Source organism: Aethalodelphis obliquidens, unplaced genomic scaffold (genome assembly GCF_003676395.1).
Source record: "Aethalodelphis obliquidens isolate GAN/ISIS:26980383/991018 unplaced genomic scaffold, ASM367639v1 scaffold11, whole genome shotgun sequence".
Taxonomy (NCBI): domain Eukaryota; kingdom Metazoa; phylum Chordata; class Mammalia; order Artiodactyla; family Delphinidae; genus Aethalodelphis; species Aethalodelphis obliquidens.
This window is the reverse complement of record NW_020837955.1, coordinates 18,782,914-18,802,634: the sequence shown is the minus strand read 5'-3', so window position 1 is coordinate 18,802,634 and position 19,721 is coordinate 18,782,914. Positions and strand designations below refer to the sequence as shown.

The 19,721-nt window shown below is 41.0% G+C and overlaps 1 protein-coding gene across 10 annotated transcripts in view; it reads right to left on the bottom strand.

Annotated features, from left to right (window-relative positions):
* Positions 1–19,360, bottom strand: part of BTRC (beta-transducin repeat containing E3 ubiquitin protein ligase) — a 184,703-nt gene extending 165,343 nt beyond the window's left edge. For 4 of the 10 annotated variants that reach the window (XR_003433896.1, XM_027112348.1, XM_027112351.1 and 1 more), the window contains exon 1: positions 19,208–19,326. Coding sequence is in view for 5 of the 10 variants with exons in the window: in XM_027112348.1 (XP_026968149.1) it covers positions 19,208–19,255 (48 nt within the window). In the remaining 5 variants the exon portion in view is untranslated. The other 6 variants (XM_027112355.1, XM_027112357.1, XM_027112353.1 and 3 more) reach the window with 5 other exon arrangements.
* Positions 19,361–19,721: the final 361 nt, after the last annotated feature.

The following is a 19,721-nucleotide window of genomic DNA, read 5'->3' as shown; positions in this document are numbered from 1 at the left end:
ACCGCGGCACGAACCCGCGTCCCCTGCATCGGCAGGTGGACTCCCAACCACTGCGCCACCAGGGAAGCCCGGTATGAATTCTTATATACTGTCCCTACACTTTAATGATACATTGAAAGAGAAAGAGTTCCAAATGAGATAAACATCATTTCTAATTCTTTTTAACATGAATGCTTTCAAAAGATTATGAGTATTTTTCCATAAGATATTGATAAAACACATTTAAGAATACTTAAACACTTTTTAACATGACCACATATAAACATATCTAGGGTCACACAGTTTATTGATGCAGTAGGTATATGTCAAGTAGAGGGACTATATCCAGTGGACTACCGTATAATCAAAGATGATACATACCTGCATAAAAGGAGTTTCTATTCTCAAACTCTGATAAAAACTGAAACAATCATTCTTATTTTCAAAACATCACACCTGGATAAGACTGGAGGGTGTGAAAAACCTTTGGAAGCATGATTTGATAAGGCAGGATTCTTTTCGATTAATTTATTTGACTTTTTTTTTTTTTTTTTTTTTTTTTGCAGTTCACGGGCCTCTCACTGTTGTGGCCTCTCCCATTCCGGGACATGCGCGGGCTCAGCAGCCATGGCTCACGGGCCCAGCCGCTCCGCAGCATGTGGGATCTTCCCGGACCGGGGCACGAACCCGTGGTCCCCTGCATCGGCAGGCGGACTCTCTACCACTGCGCCACCAGGGAAGCCCTATTTGACTTTTAAATTGTCCGTTTCTAACCTAAATTTGTTAAGTTAGGCAAGATTCCAAGAGAGAATGAAGTAGATCTTATAAGCTGTCACTATAATTAACTGCAATTTGAAAAACAGATGCATCAATATTCCTCTACTTAAGTCATCTTTTCTAAATTACACTGAACGCTACACATGAGTCACTACTTGACTGTCTATTTCTGCACCAATATATTCCTGGAAACTGCTTTAAGTGGACTATATTTTCCCAGGGAAACAAGTTCTAATCAGGAGGCTATTTCCTAACTGAGGACTTGGTATCAAAGAAAAGTACTGACACGCCTAATAACATCAAAACAAAGATTCAATAATTATAAACCTCAATCGTTATTAAAAATAAAGAAATTACACTCCACCTTCATAAAATGGGAATGACATACCAATGATCATTAAGTGTGTGTTGAAAGTGTTAAAAAAAAGTAACTCTTCCACATTTACTCATTAAACAAATTTGACCTTAAGCTAATAACCAACTAAAACACTAAACATTTAGTTAGCAATTATCTGGTTTGCTTCTTATAATACAGCCTTCTGCTTGGGATGATTTATGAAGAAGGAAGAAGTAGAAGGGGGCCAAACATATTACTCAAGGGAATGCCTCCTTTCCTCTATCTAAATTATTTCCCTGAGTAAGTAAGTTTTTCAAAATTATACCAAGAATAGGAGATCAGTAAATGTTGATAATGATCATGATGACCATGAGTGTTTCTCACTTATTTTGCTTTGTTTCTAAAAACTGTAAGTAGGGACTTCCCTGGTAGTCCAGTGGTTAAGACTCCGCACTTCCACTGCAGCGGGCGCAGGTTCAATCCCTGGTTGGGGAACTAAGATCCCGCATGCTATGCGGTGCCAACAAAACAAAACTATCAGGTAATCAGATATTTTTCTTTTTCATTTGCCTATCTCCTCAGTTTAAAAGCCACAAGTGCTCTACATAAGACCAAATGCCACCAGAAAAAAACACTCTTAAGTCACTCTCTCATTCTGTCACAGGGCTTACTTGAAACTTTGTAACTAGGTTTCAAAGTACCCCTCACTTCATTGAAAAGCCATCAACATTCATTAGCACAAACTCCTTTCTAAAATATTTACAAAAAGTCTTTCATAGAATGCTAATGTTACAAAAGTCTTTCATGGAATGTTTCACAGAACGTTACATCACTCTAATGACCATTCTTCTGATTCTTCTTAGGATGACTAGCTTTTGTGTTTGAGCCCAACAGATAAAGTCATCAAGAACTGAGGTATTCACTAGGGAAATGCAAATTAAAACCACGATAAGATACTACTATATACCTATTGGAATGGCTAAAATAAAAAATACTAACAATCCCAAGTGCTGACAAGGATGGAGAACGAGAACTCTCATACACTGCTGTGGTAATGCGAAATGTTACGGCCACTCTGGCCGTATTCCATACAATGGAATACTACCAAGCAATAAAAAGGAATGAACTATTGATACATGCAACAACTTGGATGAATCATCTAAAAGGCATTATGCTGAGAGAAAGAAGTCAGTACGAAAAGATTATATATTGTATGATTCCATTAAATGACTTTCTCAAAAAGATAAAACTAAAGTGAGGGAGAATAGATCACAGCTCCCAGGAGTTAGGAAGATGGGGAGATAGTACAAGGTAGTTTTTTGGGGGATGATGGAACTGTTGTGTTTCCTGATAGTGGTGGTGGTTACATGAATTCTGAGACCTGTACACTAAAAAAAAGTCAATTTTACTAAATGTTAATTTTTTAAAGAAAAAACCAAGACCAAAAACATGCACACAGCAGACATGAATAAATACATGTCTAAACAGTAAAATGGAATAGGGGTGGAATGTCTATTCAATAAACCTTGGAAATCTGTGTGAATTATTTTGAACTAGAGTTTTTTTGTTTGTTTGTTTTTGTTTTTGCGGTAGGCGGGCCTCTCACTGTTGTGGTCTCTCCTGTTGTGGAGCCTGCAGACGCGCAGGCTCAGAGGCCATGGCTCACAGGCCCCGCCCTCCGAGGCATGTGGGATCTTCCCGGACTGGGGCACGAACCTGTGTCCCCTGCATTGGCAGGCAGACTCCCAACCACTGCACCACCAGGGAAGCCCTGAACTAGAGTATTGTTGTAAAAGTATTACCACCACTATATCCTTATGGACTAGAAAGCTGCTTCACACTTTACCTCATTTAATTGTATCAATTACATCTCCCTCTGATGCTGTGGCTGATGCTGCTTTTAATCTAAGGGATGAAGATAAAAAGACCTTTTCAGACAATTTCTCACTCACCAGAAAGCCTGTGGCTTTGTGCCTCTCACTTGAGGTCAGCTTGAGGACCCTGCTCAAAAGAACAACTCTAGTCTATGTAATTGTACAAAAGACGAATCTTTCATCATAAATTTCCTTACCATTCAGTTATGCCTATTGCTTTAAGCAACACTTCAATGATTCCTCAAACTTCTCCCTTCATTCCTTGACATTACCTCAAGACATTACCTTAAGAGCACTATGAAACAACTGTTGAGATAGTCTGTTGTCATTTATCTTCATGTATGTAATAGGGTCATGGAATATTAACAATAAAAGTAATGTTAGAACTATCCACAACTTCTTCATAGCACCAGCAAGGACTACCAGTTTATTGTGACGTGATTTTAACATACCTAGAGTGGCCACATTTGGGGGTGTTGCTATTGCTCTTCTACTAGATATATCTCTTATAAATGGCATTATCGTGTTAATTTTTCTGCCCCTATGGTTCACCAAATTCTCCAGCTGCAAACAGCACCCAGAAGTAAATTGTTTTTAGAAACCAACTTATTACTAATCAGTTGGAACTCAAAGCGATTCTAAGCCTCTGCCATGAAGTTTGTCTCATTCTGCCTTCACTGTTTTTTTCCAGCTTTACTGAGATATAACTGACATAACACTGTGCAAGTGTAAGGTGTACAACATGTTGATTTAATATATTTACATACTACAAAATGATTACCACCTGCCTCCACTCTTGAATCCAGTTAACTCAGCTGCTTCCTGCTATGTTCCCCATGTACAAGGCTTCACCTTTTACTCTGGCTCTAGCCACAATATTTCCCCCACTCCCTCTGTGTTGGTACACTGGCCAGGACACAGCAGTCTAGATATTTTGTCAAAGTATGATCTGAAAAATATCTCTATCAGAAACACTGAGATGCCTGTTAAACATGCAGATTCTTTAGGTCTACTAAATTAAGTGGAGGGAAGAGGAGCTGAGAATCTGCACTACATGTTAACATGCTCTCCAAATAATAAAGTATAGTACTACTGCAGTGGGCACTAATGAGTAGACTGAATTCTTTAGTTCCTTGCTGGGTATTCCAGTTCTGTTTTTGAGCCCAAACTTGAAACAGGATTTGCCGCCTCTTTTCAGTACTCACTGATGTTGTCTGCCTACTGAATCTCCCCAGAATATCTGCACCCAGACTCCTTGTCACTATTTTCCCCTCTGAAATTATATCCTGCCCTTCTAAACTTCTCTGAGTCCCCAAATCTGCTTGGATATTCATCTGCTTGGTTCCCCACCAGGGAAACCCTATATGTATATCTTAAATTTAGTCTCCTTATTAAAGTTAGGGACTATTCCAATATCTTTACCCACCAAATACTTGTTTTGCCATACCTACTGCTATGGCAACCTTCCCTTTAACTAATCGCCCTGAACATGCCTGACACCAGCCATATTTTACTCTTCTCTTTTCTCTTTTTCTTTTCTCCTAGCCTACTCCAGGCAAACCTTACTCACTGTATCTCCAGAATATTCCTTGAATATCTTTCCTTCTTTCCATACCAACTGCCCTAGCTCAAGCCCACGTGGCTTCTTGCCTAGACTATTACATAGTCTTTAAGCAGCCTCCCTGCCTGTCTGTTCCCCCCCGTCCCTAGTCCAATCCACTCAAAGTCAAATAACTAAAGTGGTATTCTAATCTTCTTTGTTGTTATTGCCCCCAGTGGGAATCAGATTCAGACATAAATTATAGACCTTTCAGAAAAAAGTACTCCCATGTGTTTATACTGAATGGAGGTCATGGAGCTCGGGTTTAAAAAACCTTTACACTCAACAACAGAAAATTAAATTTTAAAAATAGCATCTAAAAACACCAAATACCTGGAATAAATCTAACAAAAGATATATAAAGGCCCCTACACAGAGAAATTACAGACCCCAAAAATGGAAAGATATACCATTTTCATAGATTATAAAATTCAATAGTGTTAAGATCTCAGTTCTCCCCAAACTTATATATAGATTCAATGCAATTCCAATAAAAGTTGTAGGAGGATGTTTTGTGGAAATTAAGCTGATTCCAATATATACGGACATGCAAAAGCTGAGGGACATTCAGTATCCAATATCAAGAATTGGTATAAAAATATAGTAATTAAGAAAGTATGATACTGGCACAAGGATAAATAGACCACTGGAACAGAAAAGTCCTGTAAACAAGCCCACACACATATATAGACAGGTGGTATATGACAAAAGTGACCATGCAACGCAACAGATGAAAAACAAAACAAAACTGAATTCTGTCCTCTAGCTCACATCAAACATAAAAATTCCAGACGGACTGTACATCTAAATGTAAAAGGTAAAATATTCATGGAAAAGACTCTGACAAGTACAGGTTTCTGGTAACTGACTATACTGCTGAACTGAATGAATAAGCATTTTCAGAACTCTGATGGAAAACTGATGAATTCATAAAAGTGCTAACAAAAGATCAAGATAAAAAAAAATTAAGCGTTTTGGGGTCTTGAAGAGATACTTGTAGACCCATGTTCATAGCAGCATTATTCACGATAGCCAAAAGGTAAAAGTATCCCAAGTGTCTGGCAAGAGATGAATGGACAAACAAAATGTGATGTATACATACAACGGAATATTATTCAGCCTTAAAAAAGAAGGAAATTCTGGGCTTCCCTGGTGGCGCAATGGTTGAGAGTCCACCTGCCGACGCAGGGGACACAGGTTTGTGCCCTGGTCCGGGAAGATCCCACATGCTGTGGAGTGGAAAGGCCCGTGAGCCATGGCTGCTGAGCCTGTGCGTCCGGAGCCTGTGCTCCGCAACGGGAGAGGCCACGGCAGTGAGAGGCCCGCGTACCGCAAAAAAAAAAAAAAAAGAAGGAAATTCTGACACATGCCTTAACATGGATGAACCTTGAGAACATTATGCTAAGAAAAATAAGCCAGTCACAAAAAGACAAATACTGTATGGTGCCACATTTATGAGGTATCTAGAGTAGTCACATTCATAGAAACAAAGTAGAATGGCAGTTGCCAGGGACTGAAGGCAACTGAATGGCAATTGCCAGGGACTGTTTAATGGGTACAGAGTTTCAGTTTTACAAAGTGAAAAATCTGTATTCAGTTTAGTGAGGGTCAAGGAAAACAAGTGTGTACATGAGATGGGATGGAGGGATCTGCAGTGACCTACAGCAGGATGTCAGAACCCTAGCAGGATAAAGAGAATGTCTATACAGGAATACGGCAGCCTTAGTAGCCCTGCACAAGGTGCTCAAGTCCAAATGGAGTGAGGAGAGCAACCTAGTGCACAGTATCAGAGCCTGAAATGAGAAGGGTCTTCTAACGGGGGCTAGGGGCAGCAGCCTAATATGGGATTTTGGAGACTGATAAGGTGAGGATGGCATCCACATGATGGGTGTCAGGAACAGCAGCAACAGGAGAGACTGGTCACATACAGGGGGGATTGATTAAGAAATTATGTTGAAAAAAAAAAGAGATTATGTTGAGGATAATGAGAGCCAACTTACTAACAGAAAAGGGAGTTACAATTATGGAAAGCAAATTATTGGATAAACCCTGTTGTGTTAGACTAGAATTGGAGATACCTGTGTGAACTCATGGTTTCAAATAAATATGTAGATAAAATTAAAATAGCAATACGTGTGTGCACACGCGTGTGTACGCACATTTACACATACATATATTCCCTATCTCTGTCCAGTGAGAGGACTTGGGAGCAGTGACACCCAATAGCAATGTGTATACCTAACACCCAGATATTGACTTCTATATATCATTCTCTACTAAAAGAAACCGGAAAAAAAAAAGAGAAATCACTGATTCCAGGGCTGGGGGAAGAAAGTACAATGTTCAAAGAATGACAGAAATACATAACAAAGACAAAGAAAGCAGTTTGAAAGCACTCTCACTGGCCAAACAGGGAACAATTTAAGTGTCAAAAGAAATAATGATTGGGCTTCCCTGGTGGCACAGTGGTTAAGAATCTGCCTGCCAATGCGATGGACACAGGTTCAAGCCCTGGTCCGGGAAGATCCCGCATGCTGCGGAGCAACAAAGCCCGTGCACCACAACTACTGAGCCTACGCTCTAGAGCCCACGAGCCACAACTACTGAGCCCACGTGCTGCAACTACTGAAGCCCACATGCCTAGAGCCCGTGCTCCACAACAAGAGAAGCCGCCACAATGAGAAGCCCACGCACCTAAACGAAGAGTAGCCCCCACTTGCCGCAACTAGAGAAAGCCCGCGTGCAGCAACGAAGACCCAACACAGCCAAAAAAAAAAAGAATAGTAGGCAATAAGTAAAAGATAGTATTATAACCCATCAAATAAAACAGGAATTCATAAACTCATTCTGTTAAAAATAGATTGAAAATCTAATGAAGAATAAGATAGTTACATGGTTTCAAAGTACCTTCCCACAAGATACTTACTACAAAAACATTAGCTTTAAAGAAGAAACTGGCAGGTGCCACTTTAATCAAGTAAAAAAAGTTGTAAGACAAACAAAAATTATGTGTCACCCAACAGGAGGCAATAAGTAAAATAAAGCAACACTTCTGTGGTATTTCTGCCAAAAATACAGGACCAAATCTAATCATGAGGAAACATCATCAGATAAACCCAAATTGAGGAATCATTCTACAAAATAACTAGCCTATAATCTTCAAAAGTGCCATAGTCATGAAAGTTAAAGACAGGAACCGTTCCAGACTGAAGGAGACTAAGGAGACATGACAACTAATTTCAGTACGTGATTCTGAATTAGACTCTTTTGTTATAAAGAACATTACTAGAGGGACTTCCCTGGTGGCGCAGTGGATAAGACTTCGCACTCCCAATGCCGGGGGCCCAGGTTCCATCCCTGGTCAGGGAACTAGATCCCATATGCATGCCACAACTAAGAGTTCGCATGCCACAACTAAGGAGCCTGTGTACTGCAACTAAGGAGCCCTCTGCCACAACTAAGGAGCCCATGTGCTGCAGCTAAGGAGCTGGAGAGCTACAACTAAGGAGCCCGCCTGCCGAAACGAAGACCCTGTGTAAGCAAATAAATAAATATTTTTTAAAAAAAGAACATTATTAGAACAACTGGCAAAGTTTGAATGGGGTCTAAGGGGTTAGATCTGTAATTGTACTGTATGTTAATTTCTGAATTTTGATGGTTGTCTTATATAGAATGTCCTTGTTTGCAGAAAATATACACTAAAGCATTTGGTGATGATGTGACAACTTACTCTCAAATGATTCAGGAAAAAGTATCATTTGTGTTGTACTTGAAACTTTTCTGTAATTCTGAGTTGATTCAAAATAAAATATTAAGAGAAAGAGAAAGAATTGCACTGGTAGTTACCAAACACTAAAAATAAATATAGTGATGTTATATGTATGTGTATTTTATCCACAAACAGACACCCCAATTAGGTTAACTATCTTAAGAGAGACTATTAATTTGCCATGGCTACTTTAAAAAAGTACCACATACTTAGTGGCTTAAAGCAACATTAATTTATTATTTGACAGTCCTGTAGTTCTGAAGTCTGAAATGGGTCTCACTGAGCCGAAAATCAAGGCCTCAGCGGGGATATGTTCTTTTCTGGAGGCTTAGCTTTTCCTTTCCTGCTTCTAGAAGCTGCTCACATTCCTTGGCTCAGGGCTCTCTTACGGCATCTTCAAAATCAGCAACAGTGGATTGAGTTCTCACACGTCATCACTATGACCTCCTCTTCAGCCTCCCTCTTACACATTTAGGGTCCCTTGTGATTACACTGAGCCCAACCTGGATTATCCAGGACAATCTCCCTATTTTAAAGTCAGCTGAGGGACTTCCCTGGCGGTCCAGTGGTTAAGACTCTACACTTCCACTGCAGGGGGCACGGGTTCAATCCCTGGTCAGGGAACTAAGATCCTGCACGCTGCGTGGTATGGTAAAAAATTAAAAATAAAGTCAGCTGATTAGCAACCAAATTCCATCTGTTACCTTAACTCCCCTTTGCCCTGTAATTTAACATATTCACAGGTTCTTGGGATTAGACTGTCTATCTTGGGTGGGGGGTGGGGGGAAGGCATTATTTTGCCTACCTCAAAGAGTTTCCTTTATTCTGAGATTATGTGTTTTCTACTTCTGTGGCATTAAAAATCTCCTTCGTTCATTTATAAAATGGTACTGACAGTGGTGCTTCTTCTTCAAGTATTGGTTGTGTAAGAAAAAAAACCGTTAACCCTGTAAATCCTATGTAGGTATTTTGTAGTCTCAAAATCTTGTGACTTTTTTACTGATCTCTTAAATGAAAAAAATCTGAAAACAAAACACACATTCCTACAAAAGAACCATATATTTGTTGAAAGATTTGTATTGTATTTTTCAGAATATAGGGAATAGATCAACAAGAAAAAGGCAGACAATCCAATTTAAAAAAAAAAAATGACCAAGGCATGAACAGACACTTCAAAAAAGAGGATATCTAAACAGCCAGTAAACCTAAAAAAGCCAAAAACCTCAATAATCTTTTTAGGTGCTTGATTACAGCAGTCATTAGGGAAATGCAAATTAAAACAGTCAAATAATACCATTCACCCATTAATATGGCTGAAGTGAAAAAAGACAGTAGCAAGTAAATGTTACAAGAATGTACAGCAACTGGAACTCATATGGTGCTGTAGAAAGTATGAATTGGAAAAAATTCATAGACTCTACTAAAGCTAAACATTTTTCATACCCTATGACCCAGCAATTCCACTCCTAGGTATATACCCAACAGAAATATGTACATACGTACAAGAAAAGACACGTACAAGATTATTCATAATAGCACAATTCACAGTAACCCAAAACTGGAAATAACCCAAACGTCCATCAACAATAAAATGGCTAAAAATTTGAAGTATATTCACACAGTGGAATACTGCATAGCAATAAAAATGAACATACTACACCTAACACAGCAACCTGAATGAATCTTCTTATGTGGGACAAAAGATGCCAGACACTAGAGAATATATACTGGAGTGATTCCATTTATGTGAAGTTAAATACCAGTAAAGGCAAAAACTAATCTACAAACATAAGATAATAGTTACACAGAAGTGACCACTGGGTAAACATTCAATGAGCTGTATACTTATGATTTCTTTAAAAAGTATACTTATTTTACTTCAATAAAAGCTTATATAGACACATACCAAGTACACTATAATATTATTCTTAAATACAAACTGGATTCAATCCAAACTCCCTAGGCTCCCAATCTATCTTTTCCTTCTTGTCTGCTATTCACCTTATGTTCAAATCATACACATCTACTCACACTGTGCTGGCCGTCTCGTGATCTTCTGGCCTCTACCTAAACTACGCCCTCTTCCTGGAACTTCCCACTTCAGAAACAAGTCTGTCAAAATCTATCTATTCCACAAGTCCAATATGAAGCTCTCTTCTTCAAACGTTCCAAAGATCTTTCCAGTTAAAACTAATTTCCCCTCCCTTAACTTCTATAGCACTTTGTGCCTCTATTTTGGCACTTACCAAAGTGTGCCTTAAGAGATATTTATAAATGCCTATCTTCTCAACAGACTGTGAAGTTCTAGAGAAGACAGAAGTTTGATAATACTTAACTTTGTGTCTTCATCCCCTCCTGCCCCCATAACCAGTTCCCTCCACGTGTAACATAATGTTTTGCACTCGGTTTATGTTTATATTTTTATCAAATCACACGGCATGCCTCGTTTTCAGTTGTCAACTCACTCATTTTGTCAAGTACTACTTAACAGGAAAATGCAGTGCTCCAGCACAATTTAGGACCATAGAGTTCTAAATTTCCAATGAAAACTTGGATACATATAGGAGTTTAAGTAGCATAATTTATCAATTAACACATTATACATGGCAATTTACAATTTAAAAGGAACTGGGGGGGGGGGAGAAAGAGAGAAAGAGAGACCCTTCTTAACTAGGTAAGACTAACAATTAAGACTTTTCAGTTAAGAAAATGAGCTCAGAGTCAGTTGTCTATTCAAGCCACCACTGTCAGTCCACTGGCCAGTACACTTGCTACACTGTAGTCCATGATCAAGTGCAGGTCTTCATTTGGGGTACTTGTTTTATAAAGTATACATTAAATATATTAAACTTTAATTTTTCTGATTAAAAACAATACATATTCACCGTCAAAAATGTAGAAAACATTAAGGAATACATAGAAAAGAAAAGTCGGAGCTTCCCTGGTGGTGCAGTGGTTGAGAATCTGCCTGTTAATGCAGGGGACACAGGTTCGAGCCCTGGTCTGGGAGGATCCCACATGCCGTGGAGCAACTAGGCCCGTGAGCCACAACTACTGAGCTCGCGCGTCTGGAGCCTGCGCTCCGCAACAAGAGAGGCCGTGAATAGTGAGAGGCCCACGCACCGTGATGAAGAGTGGCCTCCGCCTGCCGCAGCTAGAGAAAGCCCTCGCACAGAAACGAAGACCCGACACAGCAAAAATAAATTAATTAATTAATAAACTCCTACCCCCAACATCTTCTTAAAAAAAAAAAAAGAAAAAGAAAAGAAAAATCACCTAAGTGATGCTTTTTTTGTGTGTTTCCTAATACATCTTCAGATGCCAAATATTTTGAAATATTACCCATAATCTAACATTTCACAAAAAGCACATTAACAGTTTAGTGTAGTACTTGCTAAGAAGTACAAGGATTTACATATCCATGCTGCAAAAACATTATCCACATGCTACAATTCTGTTTCCATGACTTTTCAGTGAAAGCCTGAAAGTCCCCCAGACATCAGAAAATATCGTTGCAGCCTTAAGTTTACGTTCAGAGAAGGAGTTTAAGAGCGCTGAACGTAATACCAAGGGCATTATGTATGACCTTGATTCAAATTCTGTTACAGTTCAAATTCTGTTACAAATGCTACTCGAGTGACATCAACCTTATCCTTCCCAAGTACAGAAAAAAAGAATTGTGATACTGATGAACTTTCCAGGGCATCACTGTGGATTAAAGTCAAGATTCTGATTATTTCTTTACACTTTTTTTTTTCTACATGACATAATACAAAGACACCTGCTGTATTAAATTGTGATTCTGGAAGTATCCAACCAATAGGTGTTGTTCAGTAACCAAAACGTGAAAGTGCTAGTCAGAATAGTGCCAACAAGGGAGAGCAGAAAGAAAGCACAATAGTTGTAGTAGTAAGCATTTTATCATTCTTCTATAAATCAAGTATACTAGGTTATTATTACTATAGTAAATTATTGTGCAAGTTGCTCTCTCTTCCACTCCTTCTATGGGCAGAGTATACTTTCCCATCTCTTGACTTGACCATGTGATTTACTTTGGTTAATGGAATATCAGCTGGTATAATACAACCAATGATTGAAAGGCACTTGAACAACTGGGCTTGCTCTTTTGTGCCTCTACTACAGCTATGAGGACAGCTCTGCCTGGGAAGTCACTACCTCTACAGTCTGAGTCCCAGAATAACATGTGTAACAGTCCTGAGTGAGCAGCCAAATCCAGAGTGACCCAACAAAATTCAGTCTATGTCATCCAATATTCAGCAAATCCACATATTCATGAGAATAAATAACTATCATCGTATTGCCATGACATTTTGTGGGTCTTTATTACTCAGCAATAGCCAATTGATACAATGATACCGTGACAACTCCGTTTCCTCAGTAATTCAAATGATCAGAAATCTATATATAGGGCTTCCCTGGTGACGCAGTGGTTGAGAGTCCGCCTGCCGATGCAGGGGACACGGGTTCGTGCCCCGGTCCGGGAAGATCCCAGATGCCGCGGAGCGGCTGGACCCATGAGCCATGGCCACTGAGCCTGTGCGTCCGGAGCCTGTGCGCCACAACGGGAGAGGCCACAGCAGTGAGAGGCCCGCGTACCGCAAAAAAAAAAAAAAGGTAAAATAAAATAAAATAAATCTATATATAAGTCTGGACGGTAACTCTCCACTCTGGCCCATCGGACCAGCAAAGAAATGTGCCATCATATTCCATTGTTTCTCTGCTCTTCAAGGATGAAACACAGTGCAAATGAGGGTTTCAAGTCAGACTGCCTGGGTTTGATCTCAGGCTTCTTGCTAAGCAGAGAGACTTTGTGCAAGTTACTTAACCTCCCTGGAATCAGTTTCCTCATCTGAAAATGGGAGTAACAATAGTACTGAATCTATCTTACAGGATTATTGGGAAGATTAAATGAAATAATAGTATATGTAAAGAATTTAGAATAGCAAACAGTAAACACTAAGTAAATACATATTAGCTATTCATGGCTGATATTTAAAAAAAAACAAAGAAAAATAAATAAACACAACCCTCCCATTTCTACTGTGGTTATCCTATTATTGACACAGACAGAGTCAGGTCAGGTCAGTCACAAGCCTAGGAATAGGAAGGCAAGTATATCCTGAAGGGAGAGCCAAATCTCAGAAAGGAGCAAGACCTCAGAAGGAAGTTCCAACTCAAAGCGTTCACCTTAAGCAGGCAGGAATTCTCTCCCAGCTCTGTGGCTTTTGCTCCCCTGCTCCCCATCCTCACCCTGGCCACATACAAAGGCAATCCAGGAACTATGATTGTAGTGCCCCAGAGAACAAATCATATTCTTAGTTCAAAATTACTCTCAGTATCTATTCTTCTGTTGTTATCTCTGAGTCTTCTGTAAAATGTTCTAGCTCTGTTTTCAATCAGGCTTCAGAAATCTAAAGGGAATTATCCAGAGATTCCCCAGGACAAGGTGAATCTTACGGAATACTAGTTGAAATGGTAAGATCAGGTGGACCTTTCCCATAGAGATTTTCCCCTCCTCCACTGCCAATGTTAGGATGCTGGGATTGATTTATTAAGGAAGAAAGCAGTCTTCTTTATAGTGACCAAGTTGTTAAACATTGGTAAATATTTTCTACTTTATCCACAGTGAATTCTTATTATATACATTTAGAAAGCACCTTCATGCTGTATTAAAATATTGCTAGAAAGCACATGGTATTTTAAAATATTTTAATACCACAAAGATCCTTTTTTCTTTCTTCATTCTCATTCGTTTTTTAATTGTAATGCCATTTACCACAAATAATTTTATCTATACATGATCAAGATCTTGCATAATGTACCATCTCCCTTTAGAAAGGGAAAAAAATTCTTAACCGGTTATTTTCTTTTAGGATTTAAACAATACACAAAAAATATAGAATAACAAGTAGTCTCCTTTGAAAGTTCATTTTCTAATTTAGCAATAAAAAATTTCTGGCAGGGCTTCCCTGGTGGTTCAGTGGTTGAGAGTCCGCCTGCTGATGCAGGGGACACGGGTTCATGCCCCGGTCTGGGAGGATCCCACATGCTGCGGAGCGGCTGGGCCCATGAGCCATGGCCGCTGAGCCTGCGCGTCCGGAGCCTGTGCTCCGCAACGCGAGAGGCCACAACAGTGACAGGCCCACGTGCCGCAAAAAAAAAAAAAAAATTTCTGGCAATCATTCAAAGTAGAAGAATTTTTACTCCAATCTAATAATTCACTTCCAATAATTTATTATGTACATTACAAACATGAATCAAGAAAATGAACGCAGAGAATTATCATTAATTTGTAATTCCATACCCCAATACCTATATGAGTATTCAGAAAAGAAACTGAAGGCTAATTTAAATTGAGAACAGGTAACAGATATATAGAAATTCTGACAAACTAAGAACTAGTTTCAAATGTCCATCCAACCAGCTGGTAATCAATCTCACTGTTTTAAAGAAAAGCCCAACATAGTGAGAAATCTGAATACTTATTTTAAAATGCAGTTTCTTGCTTTTAGATACATATGGTTCTCAGGCAAAAAAGAAAAGTTCCTGAATCCTATCAATTCATCCAGTATTATCTCTACAGTAACATTATTAAGACAAGTCATGCAGGAGATCATGTTAGCTCCTTAAGAAGTTAACCTCAAAAAAGAGATGCCTCCAAAGCATTCCTAGCGTTATTACCCACAAATTTGGCTGATCCCATTTGTATTTTTATCCTGAGCATCCAACTAGAATAGCATCTGTGGTAGCCAGTCTCAAAAGGGCATGGCCCCCAGCAGTTTCTCTCTGTTTATGCATACCTCTCTTCTTGTCTACAGGTAGAGATTATTTTCCCTCCCTCTGACTCTGGGCTGGCCTTGACTGTCTTTGACCAATGGCAGCATTCTCAACTCCCAAACCTAGGACTTAGGAGAATTGGCTGACTGGTTTCTATTTCCTATCTCCTGGAATGCTCCTTCTTAGACACCAGGCATCATGCTTTAAGGAAATTGAAAGGCCATTTAGAGAAAGGAGGCCCACATAAAGTAGGACAGAAGGCATTACTGCTAGCTGAACTTTCATCCAGTGGCCAGCCATGACAGAAGGTGGCCATTTTGAACATTCCAGAAACGCTGGCACCCCAGCCAACACCAAGTGAAACAGAAAATGCATCAGTCAACCACAGATTTATCTTTGTTACACAGCAAGTTACCCTTTACACTTTCACTTATCTTTCAATTCTTTAAAAAACTATTTTATATGTCCTAAAATTATTTCATGCATGCGTCAAATTTTCCCAGTTCTAAGATCCTGGGATTGGTTTATCCTGTCCATTTAAAAATAAACTTCAAGGACTTCCCTGGTGGTGCAGTGGTTAAGAATCTGCCTGCCAATGCAGGAGACACGGGTTCGAGCCCTGCCCCGGGAAGATCCCACATGCCGCGGAGCAACTACGCCCGTGTGCCACAACTACTAAGCCTGTGCTCTAGAGCCCACGAGCCACAACTACTGAGCCTGTGTGTCACAACTACTGAAGCCCGTGTACCCAGAGCCCGTGTTCCACAACGAGAAGCCACCACAATGAGAAGCCCGTGCACCACAACGAAGAGTAGCCCCCACTCGCCACAACTAGAGAAAGCCCGCGTGCAGCAACAAAGATGCAATGCAGCCAAAAATAAAAACAAAACAAACAAAAAATCTTCAAATTCATCCCTCAACTTGTCATATAGACAGGTAGGATACAGAAGGATAGACAGATAGATATATCTCAAAAATCCAAAGGTAAACTTTAAGTCTAGACCATGTGTGAATTATGGTCAAATCTGAATTACCAGTCTCATTGATAAGATTTTATTATGAAATTTCTAATCAAAGTACTATGTCAATATAATAATGAACAAAATTCATGAAAGAGAATATCATTTCATGTTGCTTTTTTAAACAAATTTTACATTTTCTTTTTTTTTTTTTTTAGCGGTACGCGGGCCTCTCACTGTTGTGGCCTCTCCTGTTGCGGAGCACAGGCTCCGTACATGCAGGCTCAGCGGCCATGGCTCACAGGCCCAGCTGCTCCGCAGCATGTGGGATCTTCCTGGACCAGGGCACGAACCCGTGTACCCTGCATTGGCAGGTGGACTCTCAACCACTGCGCCACCAGGGAAGCCCTACATTTTCTTAAACAGTGGAAATCAGGCATCGGTATAAAAATTATCATTCACAACTCACAACTGAAGGAAGGGATAAGGACAAAATAAAGCCAAATACTATCAACAACTTCAATTTTATTAAAAGGATAATCCTTGCATGTGTACTGTGCACTAATTACTAGGTGCAAACACAAATAAAATATCTTCCTATCTCAACTGACTACGGAAACAGACATGTTATAACAGGGTAAATGGGACCAAAGGCAAGTTGTGACTTAGATTCATAATAAGACTGTTACTGAGCTAAAAAGGAATACAAAATCTCTAACTCTCTGTTCTGTTTCAGTTATTAAGGTGTCATTCTTTTTTTTTTTTTTTTCTTTTTTTGCGGTACGCGGGCCTCTCACTGTTGTGGCCTCTCCTGTTGCGGAGCACAGGCTCCGGACATGCAGGCTCAGCGGCCATGGCTCACGGGCCTAGCCGCTCTGCGGCATGTGGGATCTTCCCAGACCGGGGCACGAACCCGTGTCCCCTGCATCGGCAGGCGGACTCTCAACCACTGTGCCACCAGGGAAGCCCTAAGGTGTCATTCTTGGTGACCCTCTTCCAGTTGGCCTTTGCTCAAACAGCAGCCACAATAGCAGGCAAGGTCAAAAATGAAAGTAACTATTGTAAAACTGAAGAAGAATTGGTTTCTCCCTATGGAAACTGACTCAACATTTAATAATGTGTGGCGTCCCAAAAGCTGTAAACTACTACATGGCCATCTCTAGCTCAACTTTAACTCAATCAGGAGACCATTATCAAAACAACTCACTGGTGCCAAGCAGAGATCAATTGGTTGAAAATGTTCCTAGGCTGACGTCTAATGGGGAGTAAAGATGATGATCTCATAATGTCTCTTTATGATCTTTAAACCACATTATTCCATAAACCTGATACATGTCAAGATTAGGATTGAGTCAATCTCTAAGCAGGAAAACAAAAATAAGCAACTGCCACTTTTCTGACTCAAATCTAGAAGCTGGCTGTAGATACAAAGCAACTTCCTCTCACTTCTATAGTCCAAAAAAATTTCAAAGCCTCTTCTTAATATTTTAGAATTTCAACATTTGGTAGAAACTCAAGAACCTTCTTCAGGCCTAACAGAATTTTATTAAAGATACACTTGAACTTTAGTTAGGTGTTTCTGAAAGTACTAATACAAAGTAAGTAAAGTCATAGTAAATTTGACCAGTATTCTTGTAAATGGGGCAGTTTAAAGCCTAAATTCAATTAGGTTAATGTCCATGTTTGTTTAAATTTGGGTATCTCAGGCAAAGACACAAAATAACTGACAAAAGAAATAAGATTTGGAGTGACAGGTTACAATTACTTCTGGAAAAAGCAAAACTAGACTGCAAGTAATATCAACGTCTCTACGTCCACCTGCTAAGACAGAAGTAAGTCTATGCATCCCATCATTCTGTAACCACAAAGTCTGGTTTTACAACTAGGATATACAAATGAAGCATCAGATTAAAAGCATCAAATATCAGACTCCACAAATTTGCCAAACATACACATATCAAAAACAGAAAAGCATGATTCAAAGTTAAAGAACTAGATTCCAAAGGATTTAAACACACCCACAAAATCCAGTCCAAGTTCATACTGTGCTTCAACCTAAAACTCAAAACTACCAATCCTGACATCAGCCATTCCTCACTACCTGCATTCCCCCTTTTATCTCCTGAATTTCTCCATTGATCTTATCACTTCTTATGGGTCTTTGGATTCTCCATGGCCTTTCCTTTCCCAGAAAGTAGTACAGCATCCGGTCCCCTCATTTTACTATCTCTACAATTTAGCACTAAGTTTTGTTTTACCCTATTAGTTATTAATTTTGCCCCTAATCTCCTGTACCTAGGTTTCCCCAGCCAATGAACCTCTCCTGTCTTCTCCTTTCAAACTAGAGGATGTAGCCCCTTTCCTGATATTTGTAATTCTGGTTCCTAGTCAACCCCCTTCCATTCTCAGAGACTGTCATCATAGCGCTAGATCCCCATCCCCAGTCCTTTTCTTCCTAAGTAAGGCCTAGTCCTTTCCAGAGTTTGTCAACATTAGTTTGGCCAAGCTGGGATTGTACCCTGAAGGCAAAGGCTATCTCTCCCACCTAACTCTACAAATCTGTCTCCCACCAGCCCTGTCTTTCTCTCCTCTAACCTTGGATCCAGCTGCATCCAGCGCTGCCCGTTTCCCACCCACCTCCCACTCCCAATATCTCTCCTCCCACTATCCCGCGCTCCCTTTCCCCACTCCTGAATGCACCTCTTCTCCCGGGCCTCACCCGTAACCCTCACACAAGGAAGGCCCTGCCAGCGGCCTCACGGCGTCTCTCCTCCTGGCTTCCTCCGCTCTTCAGTAACTGTCCCTACGCCCCTTTCCCTCCAGGGCCCTGCGCGCCGCCCAGAGCCCCCTCCCCGATTAAGCTCCTGCTGTCACTTGGTCTCTCATCCACAAGATGGCGGAGCTGCTGCCCCCACCTCCGGGTCCTCTCCGCAACCCCTCCTACCTCCCAGGAACTCCCGTCCCGTCCCTTCAGCCGCCTCCGCCCCCGGCCCCGGCCTCGGCCCAGGGTCCCGCTGCCCCCTCCTCCAGCGGGATGGCGGCCCAGACCCGAGCCTGAGCGACGCCGCCAACGCCACCGCCTCCACCGTTCCCCGGCCTGCACATTCTCCTCACCATAAACTTGAGCGCTTTTTCCTGCAGCACCGCCTCGGCCGGGTCCATGCTCGTCAACAGCCACCGAGTCCGCACTCCGCCGGGGCCGCCCCCTTGGTGCCAGGCCGCAACCAACGCAGAGCCCGGATCCCGCCTCCTCTTCCTTCTCCCCGCCCTCTTACCTCTCAGGCACCCGCAGGGGGGCCAGGGAGGATCAGCTGTTCCGTGCGCGTGCGTGAGCCCGCTGGCTCACGGGATTTGTAGTTCTGGGACTTCCCGCCGGAAAAAATGAGGCCACACCGCGAACTGCAACTCCCGCGGTTCACTGCGGTAGGGTCGCGGTGGCTGACAAGCCGCATCTAGACAACGGGCAGTCAAGTAGAGAATCAGCGTATGGGAATCATAGTTTACAGCTTCTAGGGCTGGGAAATGGGAGGGGCATCGGTGTCTCCGTGGTTACCGAGCGACGCCAGTGGCGTCTTGCCTGGCAATTGATATCAAGATGGCGACCAGTGCCTCACCTGTAGCCCAAATA